Consider the following 17,231-nt stretch of genomic DNA (forward strand, 5'->3'; position numbering starts at 1 on the left):
TCATGGTGTATGATAAAAAGAAAATCTAACTAAAATTGTTTTGTTTGAGAACTGGGAATTAGATATCCCAGAAAATCTAAATGAGGAATAAAGAGTCTGGTTATGAAGGGATTATGCTTGACAATCGGCTTGTTTATGCAGCTCCTATAATGCAGTGGAGTATATTGAATATTTAATTGTAAGAAAATGTTTAAACAACATAGCACACTTGCGTGTTCTCTCATTAGAATTATACATTTAGCTTCTTTAAGAGTATGCTAAACATATAGAAGTGTAAGAAAGGAAAAATATGAGTCTGCTATGCTGTGGGGACATTTTGCTGGTATGGTTTCTGTCCACGTGTCTCCTTAGAGGGAAGAGTCACTGCGAATAAATACAAAGGGCTGTATTCAGAGCTCACAAGTACAGACTTAAGCTGTGTGTGTGTGTGTGTGTGTGTGTGTGTGTGTGTGTGTGTGTGTGTGTGTGTGTGTGTGTGTGTCCATGATTTTGTATGACTGCCAGATAGTGTGTGATGATTATTTAATTTGTATGTATATGGCTATAAGCAGATTTTGCTCTTGTTAAACTCTAATCAGCAACTAATTTTGTTGCTTTATAATCATGGAGTGTATGATTTGATTAAGGAAAGATTTGCATAAAGTGGCAACCTCCACATTGAGTGTGTATTGTGGAAATGCTTGTGTTATTGTGCATTCTTTAGGGAAGACTGGCATCCCTCCATGCTTTAGGACATGACTACACTTAGGCATTACACTCCTGTCTACCTAATTACTGCTTACAGACACATGCCACAGAGTACACTCTGATATTTAATGGTGTTTAGAGTATTTTAGCCAGATTGCACTACTTGAATTAATTGCAATTGAATCATTTGTTTGGGGACATCAACCTTCATTGTTGATTTATTTAGTCCAAGACATCTAATGGTGCTGGCGATGCATTGTAGATAGATGCATACTTACATATTACATAGTGCAGTATGTGGTTATGGATATGCAAAGAAAATAATGTCACAGTACATGAATATGTGACAATAAAGGCTTACTTTCTTTCTGAAATGGTCATGTGTATAGATTTAAGCATTGGAAGAAAGAGCAAAGAACTGTGTTTCAGAGTTTCTGGTTATGAAAGCAGAGCATAGTCATTAGCCATGTTTTAAAAATGATCACAATATTTCTTTTTGGTAAACTGAGTGATGTAACTGGGGAATATGTTAAATACATTTTACTAAGCTAGAAAGAGACCATAATAGCTTTTAAATATTTATAAAAGGAATCTTACAGTGTTTTAAAGATACAAATAATATATGTGTAATTTTGTCTCAATCTTATGCATTTCAGCATTTTGAGCATGCAATACATTTATGTAATAGAACTCTTGCATAGGTCATGTACAAGTGTGTTACAATTATCCAGTCTAGTGTTCCCCAAAAAATAATAATAATTTGTATTCTGATTCATGCTGTTGAATAAAAAGAAAAAAGATTCCCAGGTTTTTGGTTTTTCTTGTCCTTAACATATCTACAAATATTTCTTTAGAAATTATAAATGATTTTTCTTTTGCTGTTCTATTTCATTTCCAAGAACAAGAAATTCAGTCACTGTTTAATTGCAGCAAATTATGCAGCAAACGACTGTCATTTATGCAGTAATGCACAGAGTTGACAGGCCTGTCATTGCTACCAAGAACATTTGTCTGAGTGTTGTCTGCATTTATTAGTTATACCACATTGAGGATGAAAAGATATGTCAAATAAAAATCAATTCAGACCTTGAATCAATTCTTTGTTGATTCTACAAGATGCAATGTATAGCATGGAATCATAAATACCCAATGCAACATAATCATGACCACCAAAATAAGATCTGAACCAGTCAAAGACTTTAAGGTGAAAGAATCTGGTGGGTCTGAAGGCACTTCAATCTAATAAACTAAATCCGTGTGCCATAAACATAAAACATGACCCTCACAATTCTTCTAACAACCTGGAACATATTATAAATAAAATATGTATTATGTGAAAGCGAACTATAGTACAGAACACTGGAGAACACCATTTGTAATTTCTGTGGTTTCGTGCCATCAGCTTCTAAGTGAATTGATTGAATCCTACAGTAAATCCTTTTCAGCAGCACTGAATGGGTTGAATGGCTCTGTTTTAAAAATGAAAAGTGCAGGACAGTGGTATTGTATAAAGTATAAAGCTGTGAATTTAAAAAATCTAGGTTGAGGTTGATTGGCAATTGTATAGGTCATTTGTATTTGTATAGTGACAGGAGCTATGCAGTATTTCAGACCGAGACTAAGAATTAATGAAGAAAGCAAGAATGGGTCTGCATTTAATATTAGTTCCTTTATAAATACTGCAGCAAGTTGGGGCAGAGGCAGTCTTAAAGAGATTTTGTTTTAATGTAATCTACTAACCATGACACAAACAAGACACAACCTAGAGAGCATGTCTATATGTTAGAGTCATAGTGCATGATACAATACAGCTGTAGTACTAATTCCTATGAAGCAGTGCCGTTGAAAAAAGAGAGTTTCACGCTTTGATCTCACCACAACGCAGTCACATGGTTCATGTAACTCTCAATAGTTCCAAACAAATCCCATGCGGTCAACCTGTTTGAATGTGTATAAGCTGGACGGACAGCAGCAGTGACTATATTTGCAGCAATTTTTGGTAAATATTAACACATAATGTGCTTTGATTACTAAGTTGACTTCTTGCAAAATTTGAATTTTTGCAAAATACAGTGGTATTTTGGGGGGGGAGGGGGGAGTGATGGAGAGACAGCATTAATCAGTTTTTTGTGTGTGTGTTTACTTTTGGAGGAAAAGGGGATTGCTCCCATAATATAGTATAGGACATAGAATAAATAGAATACATTTACAGTATGTATACATTAATATTTTTCTCTTGCTTCTGTAGTCATAATTACTCATCCTAATGTTATCTTATGTTAAGACATTCACATAAGCATGTGAATATCAATGAGTGCAAGTAACTACTCAATTTAACCCATGAAAGAAGTTTAGTCAATATTGCAAAATAAACAAGGCAAGCATTTGCATTCAGCAAAACATTTCATTGTATAATATATCCAGTGAGGGGGTAGATAACTTTTTCCTTGAATGGGAGGTCTTCATAGAAACTCATTCCACCTCCTACAGAGAGAGAAAGATGGCAGAAAGTAGGCCACTTTTATGCAATTCCTGGAAAGTGATTATGCTGAAATGAATTAATGAAATTGATCAATAAAATGACAGTGCCTATAAAAAAAAATACTGTACCTCTTATTATATGTTATTATTTAAATTTTTTATTTTTCCATGAATGTTCAATGTTGAGGGTGGGGTAAGGGAGTGTTTATAAATGTTTATAAATGTTATTGCATGTATGACTATGTTCTTTCGATGCCAAAAACCAATAAATATATTGTTAATGTTATTAACAAAATAATAATAAATAAAAAACTTTTATAGATCAAGGTCTTACAATGATTGGCTGTGCAGCATTTGTGTGCAATAAAGAAAAAATATATTAGAAAAAAGGAAAGTATTAATGAGCCCCGGTAATTTTAATGTCCTTCATAAACAGCAGAATACCTGCTTATAATAACAGACCAGTCTGATGTGTGTAGAGGTGCATGTGGTTATGTTGTATTATTTGCCCGTATTAAATAAATAAAAGAAAGAAATAATAAGAAAATCTCATCTGTTTAACAGCTGGAACTTGAGATTCACTACATCAATGACTAGAGGGATATCTATTGCTTTAGACTTCTCTATCATCTCCTAAAGGACAGAGAAATGAGGTGCTATCTTAAAATAATGTAAAATAATGTAAGACTATTAAAAAGCCATCTCACGTGAATGTTGAACAATTAATTGGTGTAATTATTAATAATAAGTTCCACTGATGATACATAGGAATGTTGACCCAGAAACAGTGTGTGTGTGTGTGTGTGTGTGTGTGTGTGTCTGTGTGTCTGTGTGTCTGTGGGTCTGTGTGTGCATGTTTATATCTTGGTAGAGACAAATCAGAAGAATCAGAATCATTTTATTCACCATATACATATACCAGGAATTTTCTTGGTGTTTGGTCACAACAAGATACAATCAACACACACACATCTCAGACAACGAAACACAATTTACCATCTTAATATACAAATATTGCACCTAATATACAAATATTACACCTTAAGTTGAAATGGTAGGCTCAATTGTAATTTACATTATAGTGGAGTTCGAAATAGCAGATGGATGCAGTTCAGGGTGAATTAAACAGAGCAGAACAATTGTGATGTATAATAAATAATAGCAATGATATATAATTCGTAAAAACCTTTAGTGCAAGATTGCTTGTTATTGGCAGGACAGCATTGTAGTGATTACTGAATTCTGCCTAGACAGCCTGGTTAATAACAGAAATTGGCATTGGAAAGAAGCTGTTCTGATGGCGTGCAGTTTTTGTTATCAGGGATCAGAATCGTTTTCCTGATGGTAGTTTTTGGAATAGGTCATTAGCAGGGTTGGAGGTGTCACTGATGATTTTTCCTGTTCATCGCTTTGTCCTGGCGATGTAAAGGTTTTCAAGTTGTGACAGAATGCAGCCAATGATTTTTTCAGCTGTCTTGATAGTCCGTGAAGCTTCCTCTTTTCTCTGGAGGAGGCTTCACCGAACTAGATGTAAGGATGCTTTCTATAGTGGCAGTATATAATTGCACCAGTATAGCCTGGGGTAGATGAAACTTGCCAACTATCATAAGAAATACATCCTTTGCTGAGCTTTCTTGTTGATGGATTATGTATGCATCTCCCTTTTGAGATCCTGTGTGATTGTAGATCCCAGGAACCTGAACAGAGTGGCAGTTCTCACTAAGTTATTAAGGATGAGCGAAGAAGGGGAAGATGTGCGTTTCATGAAGTCAATGTGCATCTCTGTGGTTTTAAGAGCGCTGAGCTTCAAGTTATTCCGACTATACCTGGAGGCTAGTTGTTGAAGCTCCTGGTGGTACAGTACTTTGACTCATCTGCCTAAAATGTCATGGGAATATTTGATCGTTTTGACCTAGTGGGGACTTCTGGCTGGTCCCAGTGAGGAAGCTGCATTTAAAAAAAATAAATGCTACAGGTTTTATTTGGGGGGGAAAAATGTAAAGTGACAGGTTTCCTTTTAGTTACTGAGGTTAAGATTAGGGTTAGATTTAAATGTAGGCATAGCATTATTTTGCTTCATTTCTAATTTTCTCAATGAAAGGTCCTTACAAAAACAGTAAGATAAGTGTGTGTGTGTGTGTGTGTGTGTGTGTGTGTGTGTGTGTGTGTGTGTTCACAAGACTGTCAGCAGAGCTTTCTGTACAAAATTGGTAGTTACGAGGTTGTGAATTCTGTGTAAGTTTTTTAAAAGCAGCATGGACCGGAAAATTGAAAAGATGTCTAAATGTAACCAAAGGTTAATGTGTTGCTTTTGCAAGTTTCAGATTTTTCAAATATTTTTGATTTAATCTACTTTGGGAGCACTGGTGTAAAAATGGAAATAGTTCTATGTCAGTGCATTTTTCTACTGCCAGCTATAGAACAGCTTTCGCTCATTCATGTGTGTACAAACATCTGTGTACATTTCATTAATTTATGATCTTGAATTATGCACAAATAAAACAAAAACAGCATAAAGATTTGCAGTATAACTGTAGGTTTGTTCATAACTTGCAATGTCATATATATATATATATATATATATATATATATATATATATATATATATATATATATATATATATAAGATATAAATGATACCGGCAATTTTTCACGCTATGGGCCTATAGTTTTAAAACATCCGATGATCAGGGCCGATTATATACTGTCAGTCAATATTTTTTATCTATTCATCTTATGCACCACTAATAAATTTCTCAGCCAATACTGATAACCGATTATTCAGAGTGATATCGGCCGATACTGATAGATCTGCCTTTTATGCCTTCTTTTAAATGAATAATAATTAATTCCACAATTCTGAATGAAATACAAATAAAGATATTATTATCTCCATTTCAACAAGTTGTTTCTCAGTAACTGGTCTCATAAACATAAAAAACATTGCTCTAATTAACATTAACACATTAACTAAATTGTGAAGATTAAAGTAAAATTTCTTAATTTATTGAATGTTATTAATTCATATTAACATTGACTGAATTCTAAAAAACCTCCTGTTAGTCTCACATTCACTCACCACAAACAAAAGCATTTCTACTTCATCATTGAACATCAAACTGGTAATATATAACATAAACTTTTTTATATACAGTATCTCACAAAAGTGAGTACACCCGTCACATTTTTGTAAATATTTGATTATAACTTTTCATGTGACAAAACTGAAGAAATGACACCTTGCTACAATGTAAAGTAGTGAGTGTACAGCTTGTGTAACAGTGTAAATTTGATGTACCCTCAAAATAACTCAACACACTACCATTAATGTCTAAACCTCTGGCAACAAAAGTGAGTACACCCGAAGTGAAAATGTTCAAATTGGGCCCAATTAGCCATTTTCCCTCCCCGGTGTCATTTGACTTGTTAGTGTTACAAGGTCTCAGGTGTGAATGGGGAGCAGGTGTGTTAAATTTGGTGTCATCTCTCTCACACTCCCTCATACTGGTTACTGGAAGTTCAACATGGCACCTCATGGCAAAGAACTCTCTGAGGATCTGAAAAAAAGAATTGTTGCTCTACATAAAGATGGCCTAGGATATAAGAAGATTGCCAAGACCCTGACACTGAGCTGCAGCACGGTGGCCAAGACCATACAGAGGTTTAACAGGACAGGTTCCACTCAGAACAGGCCTCGCCATGCTCGACCAAAGAAGTTGAGTGCACGTGCTCAGCGTCATATCCAGAGGTCATATCTCATCTGATGAGACCAAGGTAAAATTATTTGGTTCAGATGGTGTCAAGCGTGTGTGGTGGCAACCAGGTGAGGAGTACAAAGACAAGTGTGTCTTGCCTACAGTCAAGCATAGTGGTGGGAGTGTCATGTTCAGTTCTGGAAAATAATGGTGGCCACACAAAATATTGACACTTTGGGCCCAATGTGTCATTTTCACTTAGGGGTATACTCACTTTTGCTGCCAGTGGTTTAGACATTAATGGCTGTGTGCTGAGTTATTTTGAGGGGACAGCAAATTTACACTGTTACACAAGCTGTACACTCACTACTTTACATTGTAGCAAAGTTCTCACATGAAAACATATAATCAAATATTTACAAAAATGTGAGGGGTGTACTCACTTTTGTGAGATACTATATATATATATATATATATATATATATATATATATATATATATATATATATATATTCCTGTAAAGTGATTCAACAGAATTGGTTGCATTGGTTTTAAATCACCATAATGATATTATAACTAGAGGCAGTACAAACACAGCATCTATACAACACTAGTATGTGTACTTAGAGAACTCAAGCTGTCACCGTAGTAATAACAGTTATAACATCACTTAATAACAGCTCCTATGTTCAGTCGCGCCTGAGAATGGCTATCTTGGATGGCTTATGGGGATGTTCAGCGAGTGTACAATGAATGGGTACAATTTCAGTATTGCTGATTGTAACCATAAATCGGTTGCTATGGGCAGCAGCTCATGGATATCCTCATTCACGTCTCTAACCAGATGACTGCCTCTTGCCTGACTTTGCTGTAATTAATCATTTTGTCAACTGTATTGATTGACAAGCCTAGCAGTCCTTGTGTGTGTGTGTGTGTGTGTGTGTGTGTGTGTGTGTGTGTGTGTGTGTGTGTGTGTGTGCTTATATCTTTGTGTATATGTAATCATATGAATGATGTGCAGAAATGTTTGTCCAGTTCAACCTTTGCTCTGGTGCAAAGGAGATCTAGAAGAACACTAGTCATTCATTTTCTGATGGAAGGAGCTAGCTGACCTGAAACTGCAGAAATTTTCTCTCCATTTCATTTCACTGAGCTGAAAGACTCCAATTTCCATTGCACCAGCTCACACATTCATGACTTTGGCCAATGCATAGATTACACTTCTATTTCATATGCAGACTTTGACGTTCTCCTATACACCAACGCACCTGAGCAGCCCACACTCTGTAATGAAGGATGCCATATTCCTTAACCCAACCACCCCCACCCCCCTCAGCTATACCAGCTAGAGCAGATTATCACTCTGTTGTTCTCTTTAACCCTTTAAACCTTTTTAAAGATTATAGCTTTATCACGTCATCTCTTCCTTTTTCTTTTCTGCTCATCAGGTTCTCCATCTTTTGTACTGCTCCTTATCATTTGCTTCTCATCTTTCCAGGTTGATATACAGCATTTTTACATGCTGCCAGTGGCTTGGTGTGATTTTCTCATAGGAAATGAATGTGATGAATTTCTTATGACCTCTTCTCTTATCTTCCTCTCTGTCAGGTGTTCTCCAGGTCTCCATCTCTCTGAAGAAGGTAGAACTGAGCGTCGGGGAGTCAAAGTTTTTCACATGCACAGGTCAGTCCCCCCACTGTAATCCCTCGGTTTATTAATAGAAATATGCAAATGTTAACAAGCAGCCAAGATCTAAGGTTATTGTACAGTAATTATGAAGCATGCAGTCTAAAATATTAGACAAAGACTGAATATAATAAATTGTGTGTATATAATAAAAGTGGTGAAGGTATACAGTATGTAACATCTTGAGTACTTTGCTAGTAATCATGATCATGTTAGGGTTATGTTCTTTTTATTAGCTTCTTTATGGGAGCATTCAGTCTACAACTCGCAGGGTTAAATCAGTATGGATGACCACTTGTGAAGAAGGGAACTGGGGTAAGACCCAGTGTGTGCGTGTGTGTGCATGTGTGTGTGTGTGTGTGTGTGTGTGTGTGTGTATGTGTGTGTGTGTGTGTGTTTCCACTAAGCTGAACTGCTGCATGGTTTTTTGAGCTCCAGGCTCTCTAACAGGCCTACCCTAACAGGGTGAGGCATGCAGACCCATGTTGGTCATCCTCCATGTGACAACTCATTAGTTCGCCTGGTTGGATGTCTGCAGTACCGTATCTACCCACATGCCCTTGAAACATGCATGTCAACCTCTTGAGGTGGAAAAAATTCTAAGCTTTAAGAGGGACCCAAAGAAAAGCAATGATGCCCTTACAGGCTACATATATATAATATAGATAATGTTCTACATATATATAATGTTCCAGTTATAGATTACTCTTTTACATAACTTTTTCAGTAAAAATGAATATAGATTTAGCAAAAACAGACATCAGGAATACAGGTTGAATGAACTCTCGTGACCTGTATGCCAGTGCTTACTTTTATTCATGAAACATCTTGGCTAAGAGTGTGAAGTGTAATCGGTCGTTAATGCCTTTGTTAAAGCATGCCGAGGAGGTTTCATGTTGTCAAATTGAGTTTTCTGCAGCTATAGTATTCATTTCAAGTGACTTATACCGTGAGAGCTCAATACGCAGTACACACAGATCTAATATTACCATATTTTCATATGTTCTTTGCTCTGATTTCTGTCACACTCTCATACATGGCTAATGTTTCCATGGCACAATGGTGGTGGCTTATTTTAGCAAGGTTTAATCAGCCTTGTGCATAACAAATAATAAAATCAGTATATTAGCATGTGTATCCTATCAGACTTGTTTTTATATCTCTGTTTCTTAAAGTTCATTTTATAAAATGTTCCTCACTGGTCCTGTGCACACTAAAACATGCACAAAAATTGTTATCTTGAGACAAAAGAGGCAAAATGCAATACAGGCTTTTTTATTAAGCTAATAATTCAACATTGTAATACAAACAAAAGCTGTGGTAGTTTCACAGTTTAAGTTTGTAAACCCAATTTCTCAGCAACTTAAAGCTTAGAGTGCTGTGTTCTAAAGATTCAATATACAATTTAGGACTTTTATCAGACATCAAAGATCTCCACCACTTTTCGGATATCGTTTGTATAACTATACAGCTGTCATTTTGGGAAACAAAAAATTATCTATAGACATCTGTGTCCTCGCTGTCTGAGCCATGATAAGCTCATAGAGTCCAGTAAGTACTTAGGTTGCCTCCCCCCTACCTCTCTCTTTTCTGTCTGGGATGCCTGGATTGATATCCACAGCTGGAAATGCTGCCCCACACTGATGCTTTTTATGACCTTCCTGTACAGCAAGATTAATAGCAGAGAGCACCTTGGTGCCATATGTTGGCTCTCCTCATTATTTCCTGCAGGGCATCATCTACTGGGTGGTTTGGTTTTTCATTGCTACCAGACTTTGTGATACCTCTGACTTATGAACTTGGTTCAAAATGCACCTCCCGAGTGTCTTTTGTTTCCTGTAGATATAAACTGGCAGTGCAAAAACCTTACTGGTCATTAATTGGTTTCCAACTTTCTGCATTTTTGATATATGGATTTTCATTCACTTCAGCACTAGGATATGTAGTCACATGACCAATTGGATGGGACAGCATTTTCCTAAGTATGTGGTTCTGTGGGTATGTGTATGCAGTGATTGGAGAATCTATCAGCCTGGAGTGGTATAATCCTCAAGGTGAGCGTATGGTGCCCTCCCCGCGCGTTGCTCTGCACAATGAGGGAGTGCGCTCCAGACTCACCCTCTACAACGCCAACATAGAGGACGCAGGCATCTACCGCTGCCAAGCCACTGACTCACAGGGAGAAACACGAGAGGCCACAGTGGTGTTGGAGATTTACCGTGAGTTCAGACAAATATGCACGCACACACACACACACACACACACACACACACACACACACACACCAACATTTCATTAATTATCGTTAATGAAAATTTTTACGAAAACTAAAATGTGAAATCAGTGAAAAAATATTTCCATTAACTAAAAAAAAATTAAAATGTGAGTTTCCAAATAATTTTAAACTAAACTGCAACTATAATGGCCACCTGCAATACAAACGAAAACGAAATAAAATTTCAGAAACTTTCATTTTCGTATCTTAAATGTTTGGTGATCTGACTTAAAAACAGAGGTTGAAGGAGTGGATCCTTCAATGTTTGCAAATTGTAAATGACCAGTAGATGACCGAATAACGTGTATTCCATGATCAACTGAAATATATGTAGAAGCAATATATTTTCTAACATTATAGAGGGTATGCACGTGACATCACGGTAGTCGGAACTCGCTGAAGACACTGAGTGGCAAAAAGACTGAGCGGCAGCATTAGTGTACAGCATGAATTCCACGAAAACACAGAAAAAAAACGCAACCAAAATGGGAAAAAGCTGTTATGCGATCAACTGTGCTAACAGATTCAACAAAATTCTGAGCTATATTTTTACAGAGTGCCAAAACACAAATTCAGTCATTTTTCAGTCGAGCAGTGTAAATATAAGTTCTTTTGGCATGTAGTATTCATGTACAATGATGAATAATTTGCTACATATTTCTTTCTAAATGCTGCCTATTTCCATTGAAGAATAACTGGGGCTCGTTCATTCTCTGACTGTGTTTACCTTCAAAAATATATAACGTTAGTAAGTGGAAGCAGTGTTCGCTACAAACAAACTAGGACTAGCTAGCTTACAGTTTACCAGATAAAATGATATCATAAAATAAAAATATTTGTACATACCTGTCCACATACAACCAGAATGTTTATTGGTGTTCTTGTCACTTTAATTTCTCCAACTGTATTGCTTACTGTATTCCCCCGGCATTGAAATCAGGTACATTTAAATGTCGGGAAAACTGATTTCTGGCCACATGCCAATGTCCATGGACCACAGGTTCTTGGGCAAGTTTTAAGGGTCACTGTCAAGTCCAACTGCCTTTAATTTAAGCCGATAATCGTTAGTTATACTAGCGTTTTTCACAGCTTCCCATATTAAAACCAGCCATTTTACTGGATGTTTTGCCACTCAGTCCGGCTGAGGGAGGCGTGTTCTGGCAGGAAAGTGACGCCGATGCATACCCTTTATTGATGTTCCGAATCGATTGTAAGTTTGTAATAGTAAATCAGATAAAAAATATTAAGAGCCCCCCTCTGTCGCACAAATTGTTAATGCCCAAATATTGCTTCGCAACACAACACTTCATTACTCTGACTGGGAGATCACATTTGAAGATGAAGAAAAGTGCTGCCCAGCAGACTATTTTGCATTGCTGGACAGAGAGGGACAGTAAAAAATAAAACATGTACTCTGAAGGAAGTAGGATAATGTGGTGTAATCTAGCTAACAACATTCCACATATAGTGTAGCTAGCTAGCTAATTCATTGCAATATAGCCATAACTGTCAACATTACAAGTTAGCATAGTGTTATGTTAGCTACATTGTATTTTTATAGTACCTATTATTATCAACAAGGTTGTTCATACTGGACGTCGCGTTCACAATGTGCACTATAATGGTATGTTAAAATCTTACAATAAACGATATGTATAAATTTTACTCAGTTACAGTGTGCATTCATTTGGACTGTTATGCCCTGTGTCATTCATATTATTGAAACAATCATTTGATCATAAATGCTTGTGGATGATAGATCGACAGATTAGACAGATAGATGGAGGGGTAGATAGATAAAATAAATAAATAAATAAATAAGCAGAGGGAAATTATGCAATGACAATGCATATACAACAAAAAAGGGTTTTTTCCTGATTTATTTATTTATTTATTTATTTAATTTTTTTAAAAATAAATCGGGGCGCATACCCATTCACACTTCAATCCACCCCCCCACCCCTCACCCCCCCAACCCCCTAATGTTCAAACCAAATTTACGCCCATGCTCTACTGTCAAAAATTGATAGGTCAGAAAAGACCGAGCCCTATTTTGGATTTTTTTGAGTATGATTACCATGCTATTATAAACTAAAATGATACGAGCAAAATCCTGGTTAAATCCAGTGGGTAGGAGCTCGGTATAACTCTGTGACATGTCAGACTGGGCTTCTGTGGAAAAAAGGGGGGTTTTTTATACTGTCACGCACACTCTCTGCATGCAGAGTGGTCTTCTGAGGTACAAAACTTCCTAGTGAGAAAGCTTTCAAAACGGTTTACTCACGTTCCCTTTTAGCGACAACATAATAAAAACACATAAATATCCAGGCTGTGCTGATGCTGAATATATTAGGTATTGTTTTACAAGGAAGATGTGTGGCTTCACTAATGGCAGCCACATGAGGCCTGATCAAAAAGGTTTCACATTAATTAATAAGGTACATTCATCATTATTGTAGCTTTTACAAAATAATGCCCTCCAGCATATACACACTTTTAGGAGCAAAGTGGGATGCCTGCAGCTGTGATGTAACTCAGTTTCGCCTTTATATTATCGTGGGTGACATTAGATGGGTTTTTTCAGCTTCATTTTGATTTTCAGGAAGGAGTTGTGTGCAAAGGACTGTTGTATGTATGTGCATGATGCACATGATGCACTGCTCATGCTATTTTCTCCTTCATATGAATTACGTTTTATAAGGCCTGATTAAATATCTTGCCAGCAGCTACAAATTTCTCAAAGATCACCTTAAACCTTGAACAGTATTATCTTCACATTTGTATTGTCTTTGTCAGTGATGATGTTTCTGATTTTGGAGTTTTTTCCAGCATTATAACCACACACCCAATACCCGTATTAATAAAGCTGATGAAACTAGGAGTAGGGTTTCAGAAAACAGAATTTTTAGGAGGATTTAGCAGTGTTGGAACACATTTTGCAGACTCATGACAAACTGAATTCAGAATCTTCCAGTTTGTGAGCCATTTCCTAGCTGTCAGTCACTTTTAAAAAAAAAATCTTTCATCTTAGCTGCGATTTCACAAGTGGACGGTGTTGCTGGTCTCCTTGAATATGGATCATGTTTGACTCCAGGCCACTCTGAAAACATTCTATCCACTGATAAATGACAGCTTTACTCTCACAAATTTATTGCCAGAAGTTCTTAACATTTGGAATTCTAGGCTTTTACCATTTGCCACATACAACCTAATGTGCATATTGTCCCTTGTCCCTGTTATTACAACAAGGACAAGAGATGTGTGTGTCTTTTAAAACAGGCTTTTCTTTATCGTTGTTACAATTTATCTGGAGAAATGGCCAGACCTGTGATAGGTTAATAGTTGTATTTTGTACACTTTGTAACTCAGTTATCATCGCTTCCACTTCACTGGTATTTTAAGAACTTTATGTATTCTGAATAGTCTGAATAGTGTCTAAGTCTGTAGTAACATCTGAGGTCTGAATGCCAGTGTGCACAATTTTGGTACTGAATCCTCACTATGCATGCTTAACTCTAAATACAGCTCTATAGCGTTTGCGCAATGTGTGTGTGTCATCCTCTAACCCTTTATCACTGTCAGTTTCTGACCAAATCATGGCTCTTGGATATTTTTGGTTGTTGGTCTATTCTAAACCCAGTAATGACACACTCATACCACCATTACACCCACTACCATTGTCATTGTCATTGTCGTTGTTACTCTGAGAATAGTCCACCATCCATTTGCTCAGTGGTGGGTCTTTCCATAATAAATAGGGTACAGAGGGGCTGACAAATTAACCAGTGAAATATATGAGCTACAGTAATTATATACTTACAAAATGCACATATATGGAACATGGTAAAATAAAATTGTACCTTATAAAATATCCAGTGATTGCAGGCACAACTCTCATGAACTCATGTACATGTCTAGTTGAGCATATATGTGTATATGTGTGTGTGTGTATATATATATATATATATATATATATATATATATATATATATATATATATATATATATATATATATATATATATATATATATATATATAGTCATGTGAAAAAATAAGTACCCCCCATGGAAATTGTTGGCTTTTTTGACATATTTGGACAAGCAAACATTTGATCCTCTTTGAAACAGTACCTATTAATACATTTTATACACTCTAGCAACTAACACATAAAATTTACATTTTGTAGTAATTTTCACAATTTTTATACACTTGATATGTATATGATATATAAATGTATACAAAATTTATACATAAATATAATATATAAATTTATCAATTTCTATTACTACTACTACTACTACTACTACACACACACACACACACACACACACACAGTGGATATAAAAGTCTACATACCTCTGTGAAAAGAATGAAACCAAGATTAATCATGTCAGAACCTTTTCTAACTTTATTGTGAAATTGCAACCTATAAATTAAAGTGAAAATCATTGAGAAACCTTTAAGGGAAAATATGAAAAATAAGTGTGCACACCAAAAACTAATACTTAGTTGAATCACCTTTAGATTTTATCATGACATTCAATCTTTTTGGGTAGAGTCTATAAGTTTGGCACATCTTGACATAGCAATATTTTGCCATTATTCCTTGTAAAAGCATTCTAACTTTGTCAGACTGTCTGGGCATCTCCTGTGCACAGCCCTCTTCATGTCACCCCACAGATTTTCGATTTGCTTTATATCCTTACTCTAGCTGGGCCATTCCGTAACCTTGATCTTGTTTTGATGAAGCCATTCATTTGTTCATTTGGAGGTGTGCTTCAGGTCATTGTCATGCTGAAATGTGAAATTCCTCTTCATCTTAAGCATTTTAGCAGAAGCCTTAAGGTTTTGCGTCAAAATTGACTGGTATTTGGAGCTATTCATTATTGCCTCCACCCTGATTAAAGCCCCAGTTCCAGCTGAAGAAAAGCAAACCTAAAGCATGATACTGACACCAATGCTTCATCTTGGGTATGCTGTTCTTTTGGTGGTGTCCTTTTTTGTACCTTTGGAATTGGTTTCATCAGACCATAACACATTTGGCCCCATGGTTTGGGATGATTTAGTTGGGTTTGGATATTTTTTGTGAGGAAGTGCTTATATCTAGCCACAATACCCCATAGCCCAGACATGCGAAGAATACAGTTATAAAAGGGTATGAACACTTATGCAACTTATGCAACCAGGTATTTTTTTTTCATAATGCCATGGGCACACACTGACCTAAATTGTACAGTTGAATATTAGGGGTTTGGACAACACCTGTTCTTGGCTGACAGGAGTGGAACCTTATGTGGTCTTCTGTTGTTGTTTTAGCTGATTCACCTCAAGCTGATTTTTTGACTGGATGATTTTATGCATTGTGCTGCTGCCACATGATTGTCTGATAATTGCATAAATGTGCAGGTGTACAGGTGTTGTAATTGGCAGAAATATGCGTGTATGTTATGTATGATTCCTCCACTAAATGCAACCCTTTTAAGCTTTCTTTTGAAGGAACTGTTTTCATAATGAATAGTTGTCATCCAAAGCCATTAAAAAAACAGCTTCCCAATCAGACCTATATGAATGCATTTCATATGATGATGTTTGACAAAGCGGTTGGTGTAAACCTAAATTTAATTCTTCCAGAAATGAGACAACTGAGGCACATGACAAGTGCAGGGAGTGAGAAAGGATAAATGAAACAAAGAGAAAAAAGAGACAAGGAAGGGGAGAGAAATGACACTGAAGAAATGGGACTGAAATGAGGTGTCATTACATGGAAGCCATGGCAGAATGACATTTTCTCAGTGGCTACAGAATACTTTAAGCAAGATGACTGTTATCCAGCTCAATTTTCATTTACATTTGTATGAAATTGATGGTAAATTCAAGGTAAATGTAGGTAAAGAGAAATAAAAACAGGGATAATGCAAGAAATGTGCAAGATATGAAGAAAATAGGAAAAGTTTTAGTTCAAGAGACAAAAAAAATTGATTTAAAGGTATTGTAAAATAAATATGCTAAACGGAAAGTCACAGAAGATCTTAGAAGGGAAGATAAAGTCATCATGTTAAAGATTCTTTATTTTAGGTGATTGTGTTCATCTTTACTGCATATAATGAATAGGTTCCTATGAAACCTCCAGAAATAATGTGTAAGTTCCTCTTTCATTTCTGTGTTTTTGATTTTGTAGCAGGCTTGGCAGTTACTGAGAGCTTTTCAGTAAGATATATTTTGAGCAGCCAAAATGTGTAAACAGGCGTGATTCACAGATCAATACTCAGAGCTGATGTTCTGACGTGGGACTGATGAAGTTTTTCATTCTCTTTAAACATTTCTTTTTTCTGAGGGAGAGACGCTGCTATGTGCTACGGTTTCCCACGCAAACTGAGTGCTCCACTTGATAGTGTGTGAAAAACTG

The 17,231-nt window shown here is 36.2% G+C and overlaps 1 protein-coding gene across 3 annotated transcripts in view; it reads left to right on the forward strand.

The window, feature by feature from the left end:
• The window catches only part of ncam2 (neural cell adhesion molecule 2), a 214,451-nt gene that overhangs the window by 153,247 nt on the left and 43,973 nt on the right, over positions 1-17,231 (forward strand). For all 3 annotated transcript variants that reach the window (XM_017469130.3, XM_017469131.3, XM_017469133.3), the window contains exons 2-3: positions 8,472-8,546; positions 10,562-10,768. In XM_017469130.3, the coding sequence (XP_017324619.1) occupies positions 8,472-8,546; positions 10,562-10,768 (282 nt within the window). The remainder of the gene's footprint in view (positions 1-8,471; positions 8,547-10,561; positions 10,769-17,231) is intronic.

The sequence above is a fragment of the Ictalurus punctatus genome, chromosome 6 (assembly GCF_001660625.3).
Source record: "Ictalurus punctatus breed USDA103 chromosome 6, Coco_2.0, whole genome shotgun sequence".
NCBI classification, from domain to species: Eukaryota; Metazoa; Chordata; class Actinopteri; order Siluriformes; family Ictaluridae; genus Ictalurus; species Ictalurus punctatus.